The following is a 23,769-nucleotide window of genomic DNA, read 5'->3' as shown; positions in this document are numbered from 1 at the left end:
ATCTCACAAATGGCTTATTGCGTCATGTGGTTAAAGGGTCCTTATTACATAAGGCTTTTGAATATCTTCAACACCCAGTTCAGACAGGCGGTCTAGAGTCACGCCGAACCACATTATTGAACTATGAAAGTTGAAAGATCGACTGTTGCAGTCGCTTGGACCGACTCTGGGGCAACTTGGTTCGAGACGCTGATCTTGTCATGAGCCGAGCCTAAATTTTGAACATGAAACCAACATTTTTTTGGGGGACGAACCCGAGCCGCTCTTAATCTATTTGGTTTGGCGCAACTCTGGAGTGCCCGTTTGAACCGGGTGTAAGTGTCTATAATTTAATAGGTTTTCTTATCAATGCATTCTCATAAGGACAATGATGGCGTTAGCTGTCACTATGAGCCACAAGGTGCAGCTAGTGGCAGGAGCCATTCCTGTCTTAGAGCCTGGTTTCTTGAGGTCGTCTTCATCATCGTTGGTCTCCTCCTGGACCTCATTAGTCTCCTCCTCTACATCCACCTCGGCTCCTGGCTCCAGACACTCGAATGTCTTCAAGCTGTACTCTTTGCCAACCGGACATCTGCAGTCCAATTCCTCCTGGATGTGCTCCGAATCCTCCGGACATCCCATGGTCGTGAACGGAACGGCGTGACCGTGGGTGTCTCTCGCGCTGTCTTCAACATCCCGGCTGTGTCGCTCGATGATTGTGCCGGTGGATTTTCCTGTTCTTGTCCGTCCCCATACGCTCTTGGATAGTATGACGTCGTGCATCTTTGGTAGGGTTGCCCTTCGCTTACGGAGTGGTACCTGCAGCCGCTCTACGAGTCGGTAGACTGTAGTGATGGTATAGACGGCCGATTCTCCAGAGAGGGCGACGTTCACAAATTTTGACTGATGCACAGGAACTGTATTGGGTAGAGAGAAGGAAAATCAAACAATTGATTTTTTATTGATTTTATTCATCCGTATAAACATATCCGAAACCCTTGTAAACCCTTACAAGGTGCTAAATAATAGGGTCTCAGAATCCATCACTGCAATAACCCATCTTTCTGAAAGTTTGTATTTATTCACCCCAACAAAAACCAGCGCCTTAAGTACCTTGTTTGGAGGATACTTGCGCTATGTAAGACTGATATTTTATCATATTTAAAATCAATGATTTTGGATTGAACCAAGACAAATCGACTAGAGCGGAATTTGAACCAACGATCACCGGAGTAACGTGTCGCTGCTCTTTCAACTGGGCTATCAAGCCTTATGTTGGCGGTCTAACAATTTAAAATCAATAACAATTCCATACAGCTTAGAAACCTTAAGAGCAACTACACTGAGTTCAAGTGTAGTTAAAGACGGTTATCTGTATACTCAAATATCAAATCAGTAAATACAGTCAAGATAAACACTACCGGGTAATCCTAAAACATGGCATTGCTTAAAATAGTCACTTAGGCCTAATGTTTTTTTAAAGTTGTTTTTTTAACATGTTAAAATGGCTTTGTTTAGGGCCAGCCTTGAACCTATCAACATTGTTAGTTGCTTATAGGAAGCTGGTTCTGTAATAAAAATGTAAATTTTTAGACATTTAAACATTGTGCAAGATTTCCTCAGCCTATTGCAAAGAAAATTCCTGTAACACAAGACGGTATCAAACCACAATGGTGACAGGGAAAAAGTAAAATATTACCACTTGATATTTCAAATGTAAAAATATTCTATAGGGATACCACAAAAAAAACAGTCAATGTTTAGATTCTAGCACTAGCAGAGTCTGTCTCAAAGGCTTAATGACATTAACAACTCACATGAACAGGTGGACACTATTGGTAATTAATCAAAATAATTATTAGCATTAAAACTTACTTTGTAACGAGTTGATAGTATAAAACACTGAGAAACGGCTCCCTCTGAAGTCAAGTAGTTTTAGAGAAACGAGTAATTTTCCACGAATTTAGTTTTGAGAACTCAGCACTAAAATTTGAGGTCTCGAATCCAAGCATCTGAAAGCACACAATTTTGTGTGACAAGGGTGTTTTTTATTTCATTAACTCGCAACTCCGACGACCATTTGAGCTCAAATTTTCACAGGTTTGTTATTTTATGCATATGTTGAGATACACCAAGTGAGAAGACTGGTCTTTGACAATCCACAATAGTGTCCAGTGTCTTTAAGTGTAACATAAGCAGTCAAGTAGAAATACTTGAATAAAGAAAGAGTCAGAAAACACAAACAAAGCAAGGGGTAAACAATAAAATTATTATATAATAGATGTTAAATTTGCATCGAGGATAAAGAATATTCATTTTGTTTTTACCTATATACACCGATGTGTGTAAGCAAAGAATAAAGAATATTCATTTTGGTTTTACCAAAAGACACTGATGTGCGTTAGCACTGTACCGACATCGGTGTATATAGATCACCATTTTCATGAAGTAGCACGCTACATGCTTAAGGATTTTTTTTTTACATTTTAATTTTTTTACATTTCTGTTGATTAATGCATGAAGACCTACAATTTCTTGAAGTTTCAAAGCTCAGACAGCTTTAATTTTTTAATTTAGCTAATGAGTGTTTCAAACTTTTGCCCGTTTGTGGAATTTTTTGTTTTCATGAAGTAGCACCGGACCTCTGTTTTACCATTGTAATGCACGGCACGCACTCAAGTCAAAGTGATGTCAAAGTGAGGTAAAAACGTTTTCACGAAGTAGCACGCAACTTCGCGCACTGACCTAGTTTCATAAAGTAACACAAAATGCGTGTTGTAGTATAGGTGAAACGCTGACGATAGGTAAAACCAAAATGAATAAAATAATGATACCAGCTTGAAATTCCATTACAATTTACATACCTGCCAGCGCCTGTCCAGATTCATCTTCACGCAAGTATTCTTGACTCTCTAATGGTTGATACGTGTCCTCTGCCACATGGCTGGAGTTGTATTCATCAAGGAGTGTTGTGCCATTTTCATTGCTTACCCGTGGTATGAAACTAAATGAACCATCTCGGTGGGCGACGTAACGATCTGACGAGGGTGCCTCTAAACAGCCCTGGTGATTGAATCGGAGAAAAAAAATTGAATAATTTCAAGTTTAAGTTTCAAGTTGATTAATTTGTACGCAGTATCCAGATCAGTCAATGATATAAATTTACATTATTACCAACAATCTACAAATAGAAAGGAGATACTCGTGCTGAATCTACAAGGATACTGCAGGGGAGCCCATTGAGAAGCAGAGCTCTGACTAGCAAAATGGATTTATAGAGTTTTTATGCAAGCCTCAAGTTGCTTTACAGTTCAACAATTAGTGAAATGGGCCAATTTAAAGCAAACAAGCAAATGGTAATATAAGCACATTAAAAATTCCCTAATACAGACGATGTGACCTCTGACGTCACTCGAAAACCATAACATGATTCGCGCTTATACTGTGCTGTGTTTTGGCAGCCAGCTAGAAAGTAAACGCGTCTTTTTGCCCGGCGAAACACGACGTGAACAGTGTTTTGTCTTCAGAGGGCGGTTTGAATGAAACATGGGTCACATCTTCTATATATCCATACAATAAGTTACACAAATATAAAGACAAATATAAACGCCCAAAAGGGATAGAAAGTGGGTGTGGAAAGGGAGAAGATGATACAAAAAGAGGGAGAGGTTTCTAGCACATATGCCCTCAGTCAATTAAGTTGCTGAGCACAGAATAGTATCCCTTAGAACAAGGTAACCAGCCAAAATTACATTAAGTTTGCATTGTTGTGGCTGGTGAAATTCGGTCCTTTATGAAATTTGGTCATGATCCCCAGCATTCTACTTTGCAGTAAACAAAAAAAAACAAAAAACAAAAAACAGAGTATTGAAAACAAGCATAACCAAGCGGATTAGTCAATAAGTCAAAATGTGTCTGGAGTGTGGACCTTTAAAAAAAATCTAAGGATTCCGCACGGCGGATTCTCACTGCATGACTGTCCAAAAACTGGCACCTAATGAGGCAAGACCATTCTCCCCAAACAAATTTAATACAGACACAAAATAATAATTAGCAAAAAACCTTACTTGGTAACAAGTAATGGGGAGAGGTTGATAGTATAAAACATTGTGAGAAACAGCTCCCTCTGAAGTAATGTAGTTTTCGAGAAAGAAGTAATTTTCGACGAATTTGATTTTAAGACCTCAGATTTAGAATTTGAGGTCTCGAAAGTAAGCATCTGCAAGCACACAACTACAGGTGGCAAGGGTGTTTTTTTCTTGCATTATTATCTCGAAACTTTGACGACCGATTGAGCTCAAATTTTCACAGGTTTGTTATTTTATGCATATGTTGAGATACACCAACTGTGAAGGCTAGTTTGACAATTACCAATAGTGTCCAGTGTCTTTAATGAAGCAAGACCATCCTCCCCAAAACATCACCAGTCTGGCAGACTAATCGGGGGAAAAAATATATATATTTACCTGGGCGTAAGTATCGCTGGCGTACTCTTCCCCCTTGCACACCATGAACAAAAGTAGATCTAGATCATAGTCCTTCCTCAGCAAGGCTGGTGAGAACTTGACCTTGAGGTCAACGATCTCCTTGTGAGCCACACCTCTGGAACCGGTCCCGTAACTCAGGTCTTCATTTTCTGCACCTGTTGATTAGATACATATCAGAGGGAGTTCTTAATTGGATGACCTCTTTATTATTTGAATTTGTTTTCAAGGATTTAAATATTTCAACTCAATTCAATTCAATTCTTTTTTTTCATCATGCCCAGCGCTTTCTCATTTTGCACATTAAAATACAGATTTTTAAAAAATAGCAGAAAAATATACATGAACCGTATAAATTAAAACCGCAACAATATACTACAAATATCACATGGCACAATAAAATAGTTTGGGATCACACCCAAATTACGATACAACCTGGGAAGCGGCAGCCAGGGGATCACCTAAAGGGGATGCGACTTTGTTTCAGATATCAATATAAAACACAAGGGACACCGACTTGGTAAATTTTTAAATGAGTTTTGGGGTTGAACAAAGAATTGACTAGAGTGGGATTCGAACCAACGACCTCCGGATTAGCGTGCCGGCACTCTAGCAACTGAGCTACCTAGCCCTATGTTGGCTGTCTCCCTATTTTGTAAATATCTTTGTTCTGGGGTGCCAGTCAGTAGCCATAAAACAAGTCCAAATTTCTACCTTTTACCCAGCAGATTTTCTGCCTTTTCAGGAGACGTACGCCTTTTGGCGATAGTTATTTTGTTAATTTTTACTCTCTCCTGGGCACCGAACTATTTTACTTTGTTTTCTTAAATATTTTTAATGTGGGTACATGTGTTTGATAAATTGTTTGCCAAAATAAATATTTTTTATTAATTGAATGTTGATAGTAGTTACCAGTAAGTGACTGTAGGATGATGGTCACTTGGTCGTCTTCCATATCTTGAATAAACACCGTCGTTTGGATTGTAATCAGAGCAGAGATCTTGGCTGGATCCGTTCCCACTTGTTGACAAGTGGCTTTATCAAACTCATTGTTGGTCTTTTCACATCTGTAGTTGGGTTAAACAAAATCCTAGTATTTTTATTATTATTATTATTATGCCTATTATTGAATCATATTCACACCATATTGCAGGCAGGTAAAAAACATCAATACACAGAGGACATTTATTAAAAAATTGCAGCCTAAAAAATATATTGGGGCCCAAAAAACACAGGCGCTGGAAACTTTCAAAGCACAAACGGCAATCAACAAACGTTTTTTTTAAAGTCATGTCATTTAAAGCAATCCAGTTAAATACAAAGTAGGGCTTGAAATCAAAAACACAAAAACAATATTTTTATAAAGGATAAACAGTACATATATAAGAATATAGAGCAAAAAATCTGTTCATTGCTCTATGATATAATCAATCAATTTTTAGTTTCTATGTTTTTGTAAATTCTGTACATTTTGTGTATGAATAAAGTGTTTGCTTTGAAAAGTCAATCAATCAATCAATCAATCAATCTACATTCATTTTAATGTTGCAGAAATCGCATAGTGACGTAGTTTCCACGAGTTTGATTTTGAGACCTCAGATTTAGAATTTAAGGTCTTGAAATCAAGCATCTGAAAGCACACAACTTCGTGTGACAAGATGGTTTTTTCTTTCATAGTTATCTTAAAAACTTTGATGACTAATTGACCTCAAAATTTTCACAGGTTTGTTATTTTATGCATATGTTGAGAGACACCAATTGAGATGACTGGTATGTGACAATTACCAATAGTGTCCACTGTCTTTAAGTATGCTATACACATTTTCTTGACTTATTTAAAGCAGAATGAATTTAAATATCAGTCATCTGTATAGATGGGGGTTTTTTTAAAATGAAATTTAGGATCAGATGAAAAACTTACCCATAGAGAGTGAAGTAAAACTCAAATGTTCCACTGGCATCAACGGGTATTCTGTTATCAACTTGACCTGATGTATCCACATCAAGAACCAGTTTGAACTCCCAGGTCTTGAAGAATAGTGAAAAGTAAATAAATATATAAATTTAGAGGCACAGATCTGGGACCCATATCATAGAGCTACTTAAGCACACAAACTTGCTTAGCATTAAATTTCTTCCTTTATAAAAACAGGATTACCAACCAAATTTCCAGCCAACTGCAACGGATCATTTCGGTAGAACACGAGTAATTCTTCAAACTGTCTTACGATCCCAAAGAATGATTATGTGAACATTCAAATGTGAATGCCCTGTCTTCTTGGGGACTGCCTGGACCTGGCTGTATGTAAACTTCCTCGTGCGACATTAGTCCTATAAGGGTTTCGATTATGTTCAATGTATTTATGTGATGACAGTTTAGAAATTGAGGGATGCCGTCCTCAGAGCCGATGTATGCGCAGATGACGCTAAATGTCATCATTATCGTCGCAGAACCATCCGTCGTCAAAGAGGAAAGCTCCCTAAAATGAAACTGTACCTACAGCCGATGTATGCGCAGATGACACTAAATGTCATTATTATCGTCACAGAACCATCCGTCGTCAAAAACAAAAGCTCCCTAAATGAAACTGTACAAACCTGTTGGCACTGTAGCTGGGTTTGAGTTCCTTCATCAAGTTTAAACTCACAGTCCGGTGCAGCATCCAGAGTACCGTCTGGTTGATAGTCAATCGCATTGATGCCATGGTTTGTATTATCGGGGTCGTAGACCAGACTGTCCGTGTTATAAGATAACATCTGGGTATCAGAGTCGACCACAGTACGGAACCTATAAAGGGAAATCAAATATTTATTTTATTTGAATACTTGGCAAAATACAATGTGGTTATACAGGCAGTAGAGGCTGTCCAGAGAAAGGCAAATTAAAAAGATGTGCCCTCCTAGAAATCACAGTGAAAATTAAAACAAAAGATGGAAAGGAAAACAAATATTAAACTGTATATAATACAGAAACCACCGCAATACTTAAAGCTCAAAAATAGCAGACAAAAGCATAAACACCAACCAGAAAAAAAAACAGAGTAAACTTCATAACAATGTCTTCGGGCCCTGTAGGTTTGTTGTGAATCTGTGGACATTTTGAAAAAGTACCTTGTAGTATTGCTTTTTACTTGCCATCTTTTGTTTAAACTTTTCCTGCAATTTAAGAATTTTTAATGTATAGTATATATTGTGTACTTTTTATGAGTTAGGTCTGGGAGAGCACATCTTTTTTGATGACAGTTTTTGGACTTTGTGCCCTTCCCTGGACGGCCTGTACTTGTTTTATTGTTTTGCTTTTTTTTGTGTCCGAAGAAATAAAATAAAATTAAAATAAATAACAATGGCAAAACAAACTTTTGATTAGAAGCCTGCATCTGCTTTCGATAGTAAAGAGCATTTTCAGAAACATTTAACTTAATGTGGTCATGTAAACAATATTGCCCCTAAATTTGAATCCGAGAAGCGTTACCGCGGTAAAGTTTCCCGGATTGTGTTTTCCTATTGGGGACTTTTCTTCCCGATTGGACAAAAACTGTGTTAGAGTTTTTTCGCCGTCTCAAAAAAAATCCTACTTTTGAACTGAAATTTTCACATCAGGCCTAGAACTACACTCGGGCTGTGGAGGTCATGGCCACGATTGCCCCTGGTCTTGGCCCTGGTGCCCTTTAAAAACTTCCCATTTACTTTAAGGTTTTTCCAATAGAGTGCCCTTTGCAAAATGCCATGGCCTCCTTGCCCCTGGTCTAGGCCCTGGTGCCCTTTAAAAACTTCCCATTTACTTTAAGGTTTTTCCAATAGAGTGCCCTTTGCAAAATGCCATGGCCTCCTTGCCCCTGGTCTTGGCTTTGGTGACCCCTTTAAACTTCCCATTTACTTTAAGATTTTCCAATGGAAGTGCCCTTTACAAAATGCCATGGCCTCCTTGCCCCTGGTCTAGGCCCTGGTGCCCTTTAAAAACTTCCCATTTACTTTAAGGTTTTTTCCAATAGAGTGCCCTTTGCAAAATGCCATGGCCTCCTTGCCCCTGGTCTAGGCCCTGGTGCCCTTTAAAAACTTCCCATTTACTTTAAGGTTTTTCCAAAGGAAGTTCCCTTTGCAAAATGAAAACTGCTTGCCCTTTTCAACATGTTCGAAGATGAAATTCTAGGCCTTTCACATTATACAAAAACCATCGAACCGTTCCCCCATAACAATTTTGTACCTTATGTGTAATGCAGATTGTGTTGGGACAGCTCTATCCAGGGCATCGTAGACGGCAGTCACTCGTGCAAACTCAAGGATGGGTCTGATAAGAGCAGTGGAACTGATGAGGAACTTTGTCAGGACGGAGCGAGACAGTCTCCAAATCAACTCAATGTGCGACTGCACAAAAGATATTCCTGGAAGAAATAAAATCAGATTAGAAATAAAGTTGGGATGACTTTCACAGCGATAATAGTTATACAAAACAATGCTTTGTGTTTCAGTGAGTGTCCATATAAAACAGATATACTAGTACAGGCATAACACAAACCAGGAGCTCTATGGTGGACTATTTAAGAGTTGGCACCAAGTTTAGGACAAGACGGCTGAGATTAGCAGGGCCCAATTTCACAGATCAAGCTGCTTAACACAAAAGTTTGCTAAGCATGAAATTTCTTCCTTGATAAAAAACAGGGTTACAAACCAAATTTCAACGTGATTTTCAGGATAGGCAAACAATAGCTGAATATAAGTAACAAGCAATATGCAACAAATGGAAATTTGTTTGGTAATCCTTTTTTGAGCAAAGGAAGAAATTTCATGCCAAGCAAATTTGTTTGTGTGCTTAGCAGCTCTATGAAAGTGGGCCCAGGTTACTGCTTAGATATCCTAAGTTGGCAGTGAGTATTTGCTCAGTTGCTCTGAGCCATTTTTAGATATGGGGGACACAATAGTACCACACTATAATGTTTGGGTAAATTTGTATGTATCGGCCAAACCAAACAGTACACTCATCACATCCGCCATACCTCAAAAAGGCTAATGGGCCCCTACTCGGAGACACAGTTCACATGGCAGACCACAGACCTCTGCATCAAATGGATGAACGAGTGTCCAACCCAGCTAGTAATGTCTTTTGGCATTCTCAAAAGAAAAAATAGAGTTCACTGCAAAACCAGAGGTGTTGAAATTGCCACCAATGTGTTAGCAAACATAGATACCCCAAAATTAACATTAGGCAGGGTGTCAAAATCACAATAATTTCAATTATTTTCGAGTATCCATACTTTGCCATTTTTTAACACCCCAGATTTTCCTGCATCAATTTGCATAATAAGTTTAAATGAAGACTACTTTAGATTGATTTTAAAAAAAATATGTTGTGTTTATTACCTCCAGTAGATACAAGTGGGTCTTTTGGTCTGACATTGGTGGTGTACAGTTTGGTGCGATACTCGATTTCGTCGTCGGTAATGTCCGTCATTTGCCAGATGAAATCTTCATTGATAGAGTCTTTGCAGGTAAAGAATAACCCCATATCCCCAGTGAAGGTGATCTTGTTGTCTCGAAAACCATCTCCTGGAATCACAGAGTTTGCAAATTAATATAATAAATATAAATAAATAAATTTATTGACTTATATTGGGCCCATTCCATAAAATGTCAAGAGCGCATAAGAAAAATAATTAGTCAATGACTAAAAAGCTAACAACTGGTAAAAAGCAAGGAAATACAACAATTCAAAAATATGAAAAAAAACACAAGACCCTTACAGGGCATCCTAAACAGTAAAAATGCATTGACATAAAGATGGTAGATTTAACTGTAAAAATGCATTAACATTAAAGACGTAGATCCAAAAGCAAAAATGCATTGACATAAAGACGGTAGATACAACAATAAAAATGCATTGACATAAAGACGGTAGATTTAACTGTAAAAATGCATTGACATTAAAGACGTAGATCTAACTGTAAAAATGCATTGACATTAAAGACGTAGATCCAAAAGCAAAAATGCATTGACATAAAGACGTAGATGCAACAGTAAAATGCATTGACATAAAGACGGTAGATACAACAATAAAAATGCTTTTTTTTTTGCTTACAGGCGTTATGAAAGTGGACCGAGGACACCACGTCATAAGGGTGCTGTGGGGTTTTTTGTGGCCTGGGTGAGGCGTGAAACGCAAGGGATTAGTTTTTACCATTTAGTGATCCTCGAGTGAACTGAGTGAAGAGTTTCTTTGAGGCTAGTCCTGTTGAATCCTTATCAGTGAAGTACGTATCATTGAAGTAGTCATTCCAAGATGCTGTCTCGTACACACTTGAACATTCACTCGTCTGGTCCATCATTAGTTGTCCTGTAACACACATCGGATTATAATAACAAATTATTTACGTATATTTGGTTTTGCGGTAACACCATGTGTGTGTATCTACTTGCCAGGTAGAGTTGTTCTTAGGGAACTGTCTTGCTTTATTCTACTGCCGTGGAGTAGATAATCGGAGGTTTGGGAGACTTCTCAGTTCTGAAAAGAACTGTCCTGCTTTTTAACTATTACCAGGGCGGATGGTATAGAAAATAGACTTGGACTACGACTTTAGCTTATAGGATCGTAATAACTGTACTGCTGCGGAGTCAGTTCTGAATTGGTCTCAACGTTTCGACTAGCTTGCTCTAGTCATCTCAGGTTGAGAGTTGTTGATAGTATAACGCACTGTGAGAAACGACTCCCCTGGCTGAAGTAGGTCTAACGTAGTTTTTGAGAAAGAGGTAATTTCTCACAAAAATGTTTGAATCTCCTCAGACATCTGAAAGCACAATGTGTGCACCTTGTGTGATTTTTCGCTCATTATTTTCCTGCAATTTCGATGACAAATTGAGTCCAAAATGTTCATAGGTTTGTATTGTAGTAAATAAAATGAAACATTCAGTTTTGTACTTTGAGTTTGTTAAACGTCTATTGAACAGAAATACAAGACTCTCGGTGCACTTTTCGGTTTGGGTATAAAATTCTGCAACGCTGTCAGTTAAAACACAATCACAAGGCTGGCTATACACACAAGTTTACAAATTCGCCGATTCAAAAGTAGCACTACAAATGATAATATTTTCCCGCTAAAACGAAAAGTAAAACGCTAAAGAATACTCACAGAGAGCTCTGGGATCTTATCCCTCCAACATAAACATTATTTGAAGCATGGCCAGGAGGCACTTCTCTCAACGAAATAGAAAGAAATACCCACAGAAAATATAATGCTCTCTCTTACTCACAGACCTATGGAAAAGCGCGTGAGTTTTTTATTTTTTATTACATTATGCAAATCACAAAGTTGGATGGACAGTTGAACACTGAGGGCGCACTTGGGTTCCTGTCGTTGCGGCAATCAATGCTCATTCTCGAAATTACTAACGTCAAGCTAAGTTGAATTATTTTATAGTCTGAAAATAGGCCTAATACAGGTGCAGCACATTTTGCACTCTCAGCGAGAAGAGTTTTTTTTCTTTCCTACTATTCAATTTAAATTCACATCAAACTTTATTTTCGCATTAACATTCGTAAACAGAAGCTACAATGACTTGGATAACGCCGAGGAATGTTATTTTTGAAAACACAGGGCTTGTCAATGAATGGCTTGTAAACAGAAAAACAAGAACTAACACAAACAACTATATAGGCAGGAGTCACTCAACCATGGCCAAATTCCATAAAGCACAAAAAAACGTCCTTAGAACAAAACTTTATGCTTCGCAAAATAATACGTTACCCTCCAGAACACCACCAGTTACCATTGCTGCGACTGGGACCTCGTTCATTTCGGGCTTATCCAAGAAATTTGCCAAGCAGAATTTTCGGCTCAACACTAACGGCTTTAAGAAACTGGGCCTTGATATAATTATTTAACTTACCGTCCAGCTCATTGACAGGCATTGCATCTATATTGAATCTGTAAGGTTGGAAGTCCAGAATCCAGATTTCTTTGATCCCTTCAGTGTCTTGCACGTTGAGCTGCAGGGTCACCACGCCGCTTTCGACATCGAAGGAATCCTTTGTGACTTGCCCCATATCTATTAATTAGAAGAAAACAAGAAATTCAATTCGATTCAATACGACATTTGTTACACATTGACATCCTCAATGACTTTAAATACAGTCAATACATCCTTACACAAGGACACATTAAACAGTAGCTTGCAACATAATCAATAAAAAAAAATTTACAGTAACTAGGCGCCAACTTCTTGAACGCAAATAAAACAGTCAGACAACGCGAACTAGTTTGGATGCTATAATAGCATTTTGAGGACGATGTTTATTTCGAAGGAATGAAGTTATTGAAAAACATATCAGTTTTAATCACCATAAACTGAAATTTTGTATTGTTCCTAAAGGCCTATTCGATAAAAAACAAAATTCAAGGGTTGTCAAAACAACAAGCTCTATTGACTACATTCCAACTCTGAAAGCGATTTTCAAAGTACAACTTTGTTTTTGTTAACAGTTTGATTGATTTAATCATATAATAGTGTGGATAGTGGGTCTACAATAAAACCAACCCGTAGAAATTTCATTTCAAAAGGTGGTAGGCGTTCTTAAGATTTCGTCGATCCTGCTATGGTATCGGACCGTGTCGCCTTGCCCAGTTGGTGGGGAACGGAGCGCTGCTGGCCCCCATCAACCTGCGCCTTAAAATGCCTCCGAGTACGCACTTTGCAGTACTGCGGCGGACTCTCCCTGAACTCGGGCAAGGGTCCCGCCGGGGCCTGCGCCTCATTCGAATATACTCTCTGAGAAACACTTCATGCAGAAACGTTTCTCACATTGAAATATTTTTGAACCTCTTTCTCCAAAACCACATATCTTGGAAGTGAATTGTTTCTTAAAATTGTTACACATTATGAACAGCTGCATGTGCTTCTTACAAAGTACGTTTTTTTTATGGTTATTAATATTTAGAGTAATTAACAAAGGTACCATCCCTTTAATATTATCATCAAGTGGTTTGTGGAAAGATTGCCAATTCCAACTGCCATTACACTTTTGTTCATGTAGTAAAAAAAATTAACATCAAAAAAATAATTCAGGTAATAAATAGGCCTGATCACTATACAAAGTAAAATACATTGAGATTTGGAGTAGAATAGATTTTGGTCCACTCCTTCCCAAAACGTCAGACCCTATTTTTTCCCCATACGTCCCATCTTGGAAAAGACTTAGAAAAATAATCTTTTGCATTGGCGACTGCATGGGCCATAAGCAGCAATGTTCAAGTAGACTTACTGCGACCCATTGAAAAATATTTTCATTTAAAGATAAATACAAGAATTGGGGAAAATTCCGAATTTGACCGCCATTTTTCACTTGATGGCTTATGGCTAAAAAAATGTCTGGACACGTTTGGTATTTGTCTTGGTGTATCCCAACATGTGCATAAAATAACAAACTTGTGAAAATTTGGGCTCAATTGGTCATCGAGGCTAGTTGCAAGAGAATAATGAAAGAAGAAAAAACACCCTTGTTCCACACCTTCGTGTGCTTTCAGATGCATAATAAAAGGCCATCATTTGAGTGAGAAATTACCCCTTTCTAAAAATGCCATTATGTCACTTCAGAGGGAGCCGTTTCTCACAATGTTTTTTTTTAAACTATCAACAGCTCTCCATTGCTCGTTACCAACTTGACAATTATTTTGAGTAATTACCAATTATTGTCCTGTGCATTTAATGAGTAATGAGATTATACAGATTTTCGTCAAAACAAATGAAAAAGTAGGCGTCAAATTCATGTTTCTTTCTTATTAGAAAACAACAAAATTATCCTTACTTGCGAATCTGTTATCTTCGTTGTCTTGTGAAATGTCGTCACCGAAGCCCGCTTTACTCATTCTGACGAGCAGCACCACCAACACGAGCCCGAAGAGCAGCCTAGCCATACCACCGTAGAAAAACATCTCCCGTACACTTTGCAAAAAATTGCTTCAGACCGACTGATAATAATTTTACACTATCAAAAAAACTACGAAAGAATACAACGCAAGAAAACTCCTCAATCGAGCTACGCCCTAAACAGAAATGACCGAGAACGTTTGGGTACGGGGTTTTTATACCCACATTTGATGGGACATTCTTGATGGTGACCGCACAATAGAGTTGCATAATCAGTTGATGGGAAATCAACGAAGGAATAGCTGACCTACTTGGAGTATTCACCCTAACAAAAAACCAGAACCCCCCCCCCCCCCACACACACACACACACACCACACGCAATTGGTCGACAATGAATGAAGGAACAGCTAATGCTTTAAAAGAATGTGAACCTTTCACCCATCTCAAAAGACAGGCGCTTATAAACTTGCCAGCATCACACAATGAAAACGATTGCCGAAGTTCCCGCCCTTTCAGTTATTGTGTTTTACAAACTCATTCCATAGAGATCTTCTCATTCGAAGAGAGCGAAAGGAAATTCAAAATTGGGCAGCGACTAGACCCAGTAATTGGGGCGGTGTAGGCCTACTCCTCCACAATAAAAAATTGCATCTGCATTTCGTATGCATAATATGTCACAAATTGTTTAAAGGAGCGCCCCAATTACTGGGTCTAAACAGTCGTTGCATGCTCTCCACAAACTAATACAAAAACAGAGACCATGAAGGTGTGACTGGGTGTGCGTTAAGATGAACTGCCATTGCAAATTACATAAGCTGGGAGAGCTCGACAACGATTTTTTTATAGAAATGGCGGACAATATTAGTGCATTTCTCGGTTTGGGAAATAGACACAACCGAAATGTACACAACCGAATAGTGACCAGGGCCCAATTATTTCATAAAGCCTAAAAGTACAAAAACCTGCTGAGCACAGAAAAGTATTGACTGCTTAAAAAAAAAAACAGTTACCAGGCAAAACTACTTTTATATCAGCTTATTGTTGTGACTGGTTCCCCACCCAATGTTTGTTTAGCAAATAAATTTGTCATGCAGTATTTTCTGCTTAACAGGTTTATGAAATTTAGCTCATATCTAATATATAAAAGGCTGGTGACGTTTGGGAAAAGTGTATGCCTACATCATCAGCAGTCGCAGGGGGGGGGGGGCTCCATTCCTTGTTACTTTAAGGAAAAACGTTAAATACAAAGTGTGTTTTTGGTGTGGAAAGTTCGTCTGCCTCTTTTATTGTCATATTAAAGAATACATAAATTGCACAATAGATAATGATTAGGGTAGATGGCCTTAGTCTTCGATCCAAACCGGACCTTCTTCAGAGGCATAAACAAGAAACTCGCAACATCACGAATGCAAATGTAGTAATGTCACATACTTTACCAGGGCATACATCCGGGACGCACATCTTTCTCTTCTTCTGCACTTTAGATTTGCAGTCCTCAAATATTTTCAACAACAAAAATCACAATTGAAAAGCACAACGGCAGCGGCAATTTATTAGTGCAGTAACAAAACATCGGGGACTGACTTGAGTTTGTGTCAATACCACCCTAAATTGAATTCACCGATATTTAGTTATTGTTCGACTGCGGAAAGGGAAATCGCAGGTGGTTTTTTGTGCTATCGGTTTAAAGTTTTTGGGACCAAACTCATTGAGATAAGTATATCAGAATCATACTTTGGGTCTACAATGCAAAACATTACAGTTCAGGCAATACGTCATCTATATCAAAACGGTCTTTCTGAATCAATGTTACCAATGCAATGGACCGTATTCATAAAAAAAATAGCAATTGCCTTTTCTAGGCTTTTGCTTACATCTTTATACATACATCTGTAATCTTTATACATACATCTGTATAAAGATGTAAGCAAAAGCCTAAAAAAAAGCAATTGCTATAAAAGGCTGAACGGAAAGAATGTCATTGTAAGATTTAGAGTCCTTTGATGGTCTGATCTATTTCTGAGTCAGGTTGACACGGAAACTGGTCAAACGCGTCAGTTGGACCCGTTACCGGGTGATTTTGACACAAATTCCGGGTCATACTGACTCATAAATGGGTCAGTTCCCATCGGATCCTGGCTGGATTTCACAAACGGAAGACTGTAGTCTTATCTAATTGAGGACCAACCTTAAGTGTTTAACTGCTCCCAAAACTAGTCCTAGGTTAGGGTTATCTTTATGAAATCGACCATTGAATCCGGGGTAAATGCTGACCTGTACGTCTTGAAAGTCCTCTTTGGTGTCTAACTGCTCTCACCTCTTCATAACCTCATTTGTGTTATTACATAATACTTTACTCTGTGGCACAAGGCCATATCCGGGTTTTCTTTAAAAACTTTGTAATTATTTTAATTTTTTTTAATTAATGTCTTCATTTGTAATAGTTAAATTTGACTGATGTTATCAGTTATTGAAAAAGCAATTAACACTACTATTTAATAATATGAAATTTGCATCGGGGATAAAGATTATAATTTGTTTGTTTTACACATAGACACCGATGTGTGTGCATTGTCTACTCAATATTTTTTAACCCGAGCTCTGTGGAAAAGAAATCATGGGTATAAAATTATACCCAAGTTTTTCACATGGCTCGGGTAAGTACTGAGTATACAGTGCTAACACACATCGGTGTATTTGGGTAAAACCAGAAATTAAAACACTTTTAATTTATGTCATTATATTTTAGTAGTTATTAATTCGGTTGAACAAAGTAATTTTGTAAAAAAGTATGTATGACCTACGAATTCCGGAGACCGCAGGTCCAAATCCCACTCTAGCTTTGTTTCTGTGTTCAACCCTAAATTAATGAAGTTTTACTCGCCAAGTATCCCTTGTGGTTTAAATTGACATTTGGTGGTGGTCATAAAGTTAATATTTAAGTTATATTGTCATTTTTTCTTCTCCTTTTTTTTTGGGGGGGGGGGGTGGGGGTGGGGTGGGGGGTGGGGTGGGGCGGGGGTCTCTCAGCAAATTCCTGAGTTGGTTAGTTGACTAATGGAGCATCCGTTGGTACAGCAAAAGGTGGCCAGTCCCTGGTGATCCTGCCTCTTTCGCACATGGATCATGCTTGAATCGTCGAAGTCGGCTGGTATCCGTTCTGCATGAAAAAGAAAACGTTTTAAAAAGCGGGAAGCCCATGATACCCTTGGCCAACATTTCGGAAAGCTGCTTAACGGGTAAGCGAATTGTCGTACTTATTATAGCAGACAAACTGGACACCATTGGTAATTGTCAAAGACCAGTCTTCTCACTTGGTGTATCTCAACATATGCATAAAATAACAAACCTGTGAAAATTTGAGCTCAATCGATTGTTGAAGTTGCGAAAATGAAGTTGGAATGAAAGAAGAAAATACCCCTGTCACACGAAGTTGGTGCTTTCAGATGCTTGATTTCGAGACCTCAAATTCTAAATCTGAGGTCTCGAAATCAAATGCGTGGAAATTTACTTCTTTCTCGAAAACTACGTCACTTCAGAGGGAGCCGTTTCTCACAATGTTTTATACTATCAACAGTTCCCCATTACTCGTTACCAAGTAAGGTTTTATGCTAATAATTATTTTTAGTAATTACCAATACTGCCTTTAAGCATAATCGTATTTCACAGGTAAGCAAGAAATTACAGTTTGCGCATTACAAAGCAGTCAAACCTCTGTTCCGAATTCTGAAAGTGTCCGATTTATTTGAGTGAAGAAAATGCAAAATGAGAGGACGAACAAATTGTCAGAAGGTTATTAGGCCTTAAGTCACTGGACACTATTGGTGATTATTAAAAATAGATGTTAGCACGAAAACTTACTTGGCAATAAGCAATGGAGAGGCGTTTATAGAGAAACGGCTCTCTCTGATGAAGTAACGTAGTTTTTTTAGAAAGAGGTAAATTCTTACTCAAATAATAAAAGACGACGGCTGAAGCCTTTTATTATGCAAAGTGCAAAAAGGGTATTTTTTTTTCTTCTTTCATTATTCTCTTGCAACTTCGATGACCAGTTGAAACAAAAACCGGTTTGTTATTTTATGCATAAGTTTTGATCACCAAGTCAGAATACAGGGCCCAATTTCATAGAGCTGCTTAAATAAAATAAAAATTAGCTAAGCACAACAAACAACAAACAGCCACAATACCGTGTCTCATAGACAATTTTCTCTGGTGCCCTAGGCCCAATTTCATAGAGCTGCTTAAGCACAAAAATTTGCTTAAGCAAAAAAATCCTTGCTTAGTAAAATCAGATTACCAGCCAAGACTCCACTCAATCGTTATGCTAAGTAAACAACAGCTAATTACCAGTCACAAGCAATGTATATGGCATGAAATTTTTGCCAGTAACATGTGAAAAATAATCGAGCTATTTTCGTGCTTAAGCAGATTTTTTGCTTAAGCAGCTCCATGAAATTGGCCCCTGTTCATTTATGCTAAGCAAGCAATTATTAAGCAATATTGGCTGCCCAAAACGTGTCCCGTGCCTCACAAACAACACACCCACCTGGAGATTTGAAAACTGGAAACATGTCAAAAAAGGGAGCCGAGCGTATTGATCGTTTAGCCTCCCCACAAGCCGTCACCACAGCGTAGGAGAATTCCAATCCACAGTACTGCTTGACACTCGCATGATCACTTCTGGCGTGGACGGCTGGTAGACCCCCAAAGAAGAAGATCAAAATATAAACGGCTGACAGCAAGGCCAGTATTTGGTGGCTGCACGATGTCATTTCTGGCGGCAGTCAAAGGAAAGAACGCAAAAACTAATCAAACTCGGCACTCAAAATCGTCAATTATTTATGGTGATAGATGGAAATTTACGTCGGGGATAATGAATTAGTAATTTGGGGTTTACCCATCGGTGTATATGGTAAAACCAAAGTTACTTCAATCATTGATAGGGACTTCAGATTTTAGATATTCATTGGCTTTTCGTGGAAACTGAAAAACAAGAAGTTCACAGATACGACAATGTTTGCAATTTATATGTTTTTCCTCCAGCCATTTCTGTCGATTGTAATCTTACGAATCGACACCTTCATTTTTAAACAAACAAAAGTGACTGTAATTTCAGAACATCTTACCGACGGGGACGGGGGGGGGGGGGGGGGGGTTAGGGGAAACCATTCGAATTGTTTTTAAATTATTTATAACGAGAGGGACAATGAACAACGTTGTTATATAGGCCTGAAAAAAATCACATAAATCTGGAGGTCGTTGTTTCAAACCCCACTCTTGTCCACATTAACAATAAAGCAAAGCATTTACAAAGAACTATACGAAAAACCTGGCCCTTTAATTGAATGAGAACGTCAACAGAATGATCTTGGAACAATACACCTTGGAAAGTCATTTAGGCACTGGACACATTTAGTAATATTGTCAAAGACCAGTATTCTCACTTGTGGTGTGTCCCAACATATTATACATAAAATAAATAAAAACTAGGAAAATGTTGACTCAATTTGTCATCCAAAAACAAATTTGTGTGCTCACCGATTATTAGTTATTTGAGTGAGAAATTACCTCTTCCTCAAAATATAACATGTTGCTTCAGAGAGAGCCGTTTCTCACAGATACTATTAACAGCTCTCCTTTGCTCGTTACCATGTAAGCTTTTATAACAGTTTTAATTGAGTATTAACCCAAAAAAAATTGAATGTCGGTATTGAGTCAGACTGGCTGATTTCTGGAGGGAGTTTGTTCCATAGGCTGGATGGGGCCGCTATAACCAAAGGCACCCTGACCAACCACTACTTACTTACAGATTGTGGGAGTAAGTGTCTTTATTTCCGCACTATCAATTCTTTCATTTGATTCTCAAATGTGACACCGACCTATTGTTTCTGCACATAAAGTCAGTAGTGTCGCAATTGTTTTGTAGCATAGATTACCGTCATCAATAATGTTTCTTCTTTTATCGATTCCCGTTTTTGAATCGACTCGTAAGGACAAAAAAATCCACATTGAAAATGACTACGACAGTGGCAATGTTGAGGTACATGTATACAGAAAACAAATTATATTCGGGGACGTGGGGGCGTGGCTGACCGATTACTTAGTCAATATGATCCGCATTTTGTGTCTGTTTGTTTGTTTGTTTGTGAAGATGATCTTCCCATCAAGGGAACTCGGCAAACTCCCACTAAGGGGATATAAACACCAAGCTGGCAACAGCCAATTTCTCTCTCTCTCACAAACATTGGTTTAACATCTATGATTATGGATTGCACAGATCAAGAAATTACGACTCAATAACTAGACGACAATATTTATTCTAGTCATTGTGAAATCAGTGGTTAGCTTGGGGATTCGAACCCACAACCTTGTGATGCAAGTCCTGCAGTCTAACCACTTGACCACGGTGACTCAGTGACGAACAATCCGAGTCAAAATACACAAATCGATAACAAGGTTAGCCTGACTCTGAAGTGCATAAGCCCGGAACCCCCTGCGATTTGCAACCCGGAACACTTTTTTTTTAAACTAAAACAAAAGGAGTGGGACTCTAACCAACGACCTCCGGATTAACGTGCTGACGCTCTACCGACTGAGCTATCTAGCCCCTTGCTGGTGAAAGAAACGAAATCACAACAACTTTTTAATTAAAAGAACACGTTGCCTTGGATCGGACGAGTTGGTCTTTGAAAAGCGTTTGTAACCGTTTGTTATAAAATGAATATGTTTAGAAAGATATTTGGAAAGTAGAATATAATGATCCACACAAGTATCACTCGAAATTGTGTGGTTCTCCTTTTACCTCGTCGTCAAATTTTTGACTCCCATAAATGGCCGACCGTGTTAGTTCGCAAAGTAACCACGCAATTTCGAGGCAAATTTGTGTGGACTTTGTATTCTACATTTAAAACATCTAATTTCTAACCATGTGCATTTTATAATAAAAAGGTTACAAAAGGCAACGTGTTTCTTTAAGTACACACGAGAATTGCAAATTCTATTGTCGGAGTTGAATTTATAAAAACTTACCCGAATCTCGTTGGAATACTGCGGGTTAGAGGCTCCTTTCCGTGTGCTGTTGATCTCCGGTTTTCAACTTAAGTACTTTTGAGTATAAACACCAGAGATCCCTGTGTAAACAACAGTAGCAAACCGCCAACAAATGTGAAGAAGTTGTGAGACAAGTTGATCTCTTTATATAGCCTGCTGAATCCAATTGGTTATTCATCACATCTATAGCAACCTGACTGGATGTTTCAAGGCAGGTGGGGGGTTTAAATGCGTTCCCCGGTTCAGAACCTTGCTGGAGGCGGTAATCCGAGAGTTGCTCTACCATCAGTCAAACTTGTAGGGCCAGCTCACCGCACTGTAATCACCAATTAATTACAACTGCGACACGCGCCTCTCAGTTTACGGCACACAGTTATCAATATTTCATACCTCTCTTAATTCTGTTTGATTGGCTTGAACATTTTGGCCAGATCATGGCCCACGCACTACTTATTAGTCTTTATGTATTCATTTATTTATTTATTTTATCAGTCGGTATAGTTTATGAATAATGAATTCATAGCACTGAGAATAACGGGCGGAAATTACGAAGACGTTGGTGGTACAAAAGGTTTCCCAAAAGATTTGATTTCAACGAAAAAGACATTTTTGTAATCAGAATGATTACCGGGAAAAGGCAACTCTAATCCAACGTTGAATTAATGCATTTAGTTCGGCATTTTGGGATCTGCTGCAAACCTGACCACAACCTGGGCTGGGGCCATTAAAAGGCCAAATACGAACCCCTTGTTTTTAGTACATTCCCAGTTCGGATTTTTGCCAAATTATAGCCTAACAACTCCTCTGTGGTGGTTCTAGATTCCATCATCAGTGTCTTTAAGCAAGACACTTAACCATGATACTTCGTCCTTCGGATGGGAACGTGAAGCCGTTGGTCCCGTGTGTTGTGGTTCGCCCCGGTGTTCCTGGTATGATCGGCATCATATTTTGCCACATCCACCTTGTAAACCATTAGGCCTACATGGTGCTTTAATGGAATAGGTCTCATACTTCAAAACCTTGCTCCACATACATTGCAGGACAAAATAATACATGTGATAAAGTGCTATATTTATAAGAACCTAGTATTATTATTATCATCGATATAGTGTCTGAATTTGCGGCCACGACATGTATATACGGCTACGGTCGGATCGCCGCGTCATCTTGCGTTGAAGTAACGTAGGACGCTCTTGAAACGCCCTTGCAGTTGAATGGACTGCGGATGGGCGACTAAAATAATTTTCTTCACCCGATGGTGTGGATGTGTTCATTTCAAATTGTGGGTTTAATAATGACGGTACTCTTTAAAAAAAATATATATTTTTTTAATCTGCTTTCTCCAATTCTGCTTTCTCCAGAAGACGATCAGAGCATACTGATCGAAACGTCGAGTTGAAACCAGCGGTTCTTTTCAGAACCACCCCAACTCATTAGAGATAGTCAATACATGGTGTTACCGCAAACCTTTCCATATCATTATATAAATTCTGCTAAGTCAGCAGGATACCAGTGACAAATTGTACATGTGACATTGTATTGTGGCTGGTAACCTTATTCCGGTAAGCATGATCTTTGTTGGGCTCGCTACTTTTTGTGCTTTGAGCAGCTCGATGAAATTGGGGCCATGAAAACATGAATCTTTTGTAGATTAAACAGATTTTTTTTTAAATGAAAACACATTATAAAGGTTCATTTATGATTTGCTCTGCTGACCGGAACGTCCTTGTGTGATCCTTCAACTTCGTGAATAATGTGTGGCTTTCCAACGTCGGCTATCTACTAAGTGTAAAAACACTATTCTATGCTTATCCGAAACTAGTGACGTCAAAGATGGTCCTATTTCTAATTTGTTTTGAGAAGTAAACAAGGGAATCAATGTATAAATAAATATTAAGATTCATACTTGATGGATGATTTTTGCTGGATGCAATGCCATGTCGTTTGATTGCGAATTAGAAAAGACGACCCGTGTACTCTGGCCTACGTCACTAGATGGCGAGTGGATGGAACCGCAACTCTGCTTAAAGGCAATGGACACTTTTGGTAAGACAAGTTTTCTCACTTGGTGGTACCAACATATGCATCAAATAACAGACCTGTGAACATTTTGGGCTCAATTGGTCATCGAAATTGTTTTTTGGTTCTTTTTTTTTTTTTGGTGGGGGGCTGTGGCGTTTGTTCAGTAGTGGACCAAGTGTCAACTTTTTCCTTTTTTTAAGGGCATTAAATGTATCTGGATTAGTGTTTTTGGAGGGTGGGTTGGGTACATTTGGAGCACTGGAAAATTGTCGGGGCACGTGACCCCAGTCTGACGTCACACTAGTCTGACGTCACACTTCGCGGCCCGTGAATTACGTCAGAGATTGGCCTTGAGTCTTTACGTTAATCCTGACGAT

General features: G+C 38.6%; 2 protein-coding genes across 2 annotated transcripts; both read right to left on the bottom strand.

Annotated features, from left to right (window-relative positions):
* Positions 1 to 312: 312 nt before the first annotated feature.
* On the bottom strand, positions 313 to 14,526 carry LOC139940593 (uncharacterized). Its single transcript, XM_071936925.1, has 11 exons — positions 14,257 to 14,526; positions 12,342 to 12,500; positions 10,636 to 10,791; positions 9,822 to 10,007; positions 8,668 to 8,845; positions 7,062 to 7,251; positions 6,385 to 6,491; positions 5,376 to 5,530; positions 4,446 to 4,621; positions 2,844 to 3,042; positions 313 to 896 (listed from the first exon to the last, which is right to left on the bottom strand). The coding sequence occupies exons 1-11, from the start codon at positions 14,381 to 14,383 to the stop codon at positions 346 to 348; spliced, it is 2,184 nt and encodes a 727-aa protein (XP_071793026.1). The 5' UTR covers positions 14,384 to 14,526; the 3' UTR covers positions 313 to 345.
* Positions 14,527 to 17,341: 2,815 nt separating this feature from the next.
* Positions 17,342 to 21,475, bottom strand: LOC139941250 (gonad-stimulating substance-like). The gene is made up of 3 exons (XM_071937732.1): positions 21,350 to 21,475; positions 18,867 to 19,094; positions 17,342 to 17,480 (listed from the first exon to the last, which is right to left on the bottom strand). Exons 2-3 carry the CDS (start codon positions 19,090 to 19,092, stop codon positions 17,347 to 17,349), a joined length of 360 nt encoding a protein of 119 aa, XP_071793833.1. The 5' UTR covers positions 19,093 to 19,094; positions 21,350 to 21,475; the 3' UTR covers positions 17,342 to 17,346.
* Positions 21,476 to 23,769: the final 2,294 nt, after the last annotated feature.

Source organism: Asterias amurensis, chromosome 8, assembly GCF_032118995.1.
Source record: "Asterias amurensis chromosome 8, ASM3211899v1".
In the NCBI taxonomy this organism is placed as follows: Eukaryota; Metazoa; Echinodermata; class Asteroidea; order Forcipulatida; family Asteriidae; genus Asterias; species Asterias amurensis.
The sequence above is the reverse complement of the archived record's forward strand: the minus strand, read 5'-3'. Positions and strand labels throughout refer to the sequence as shown.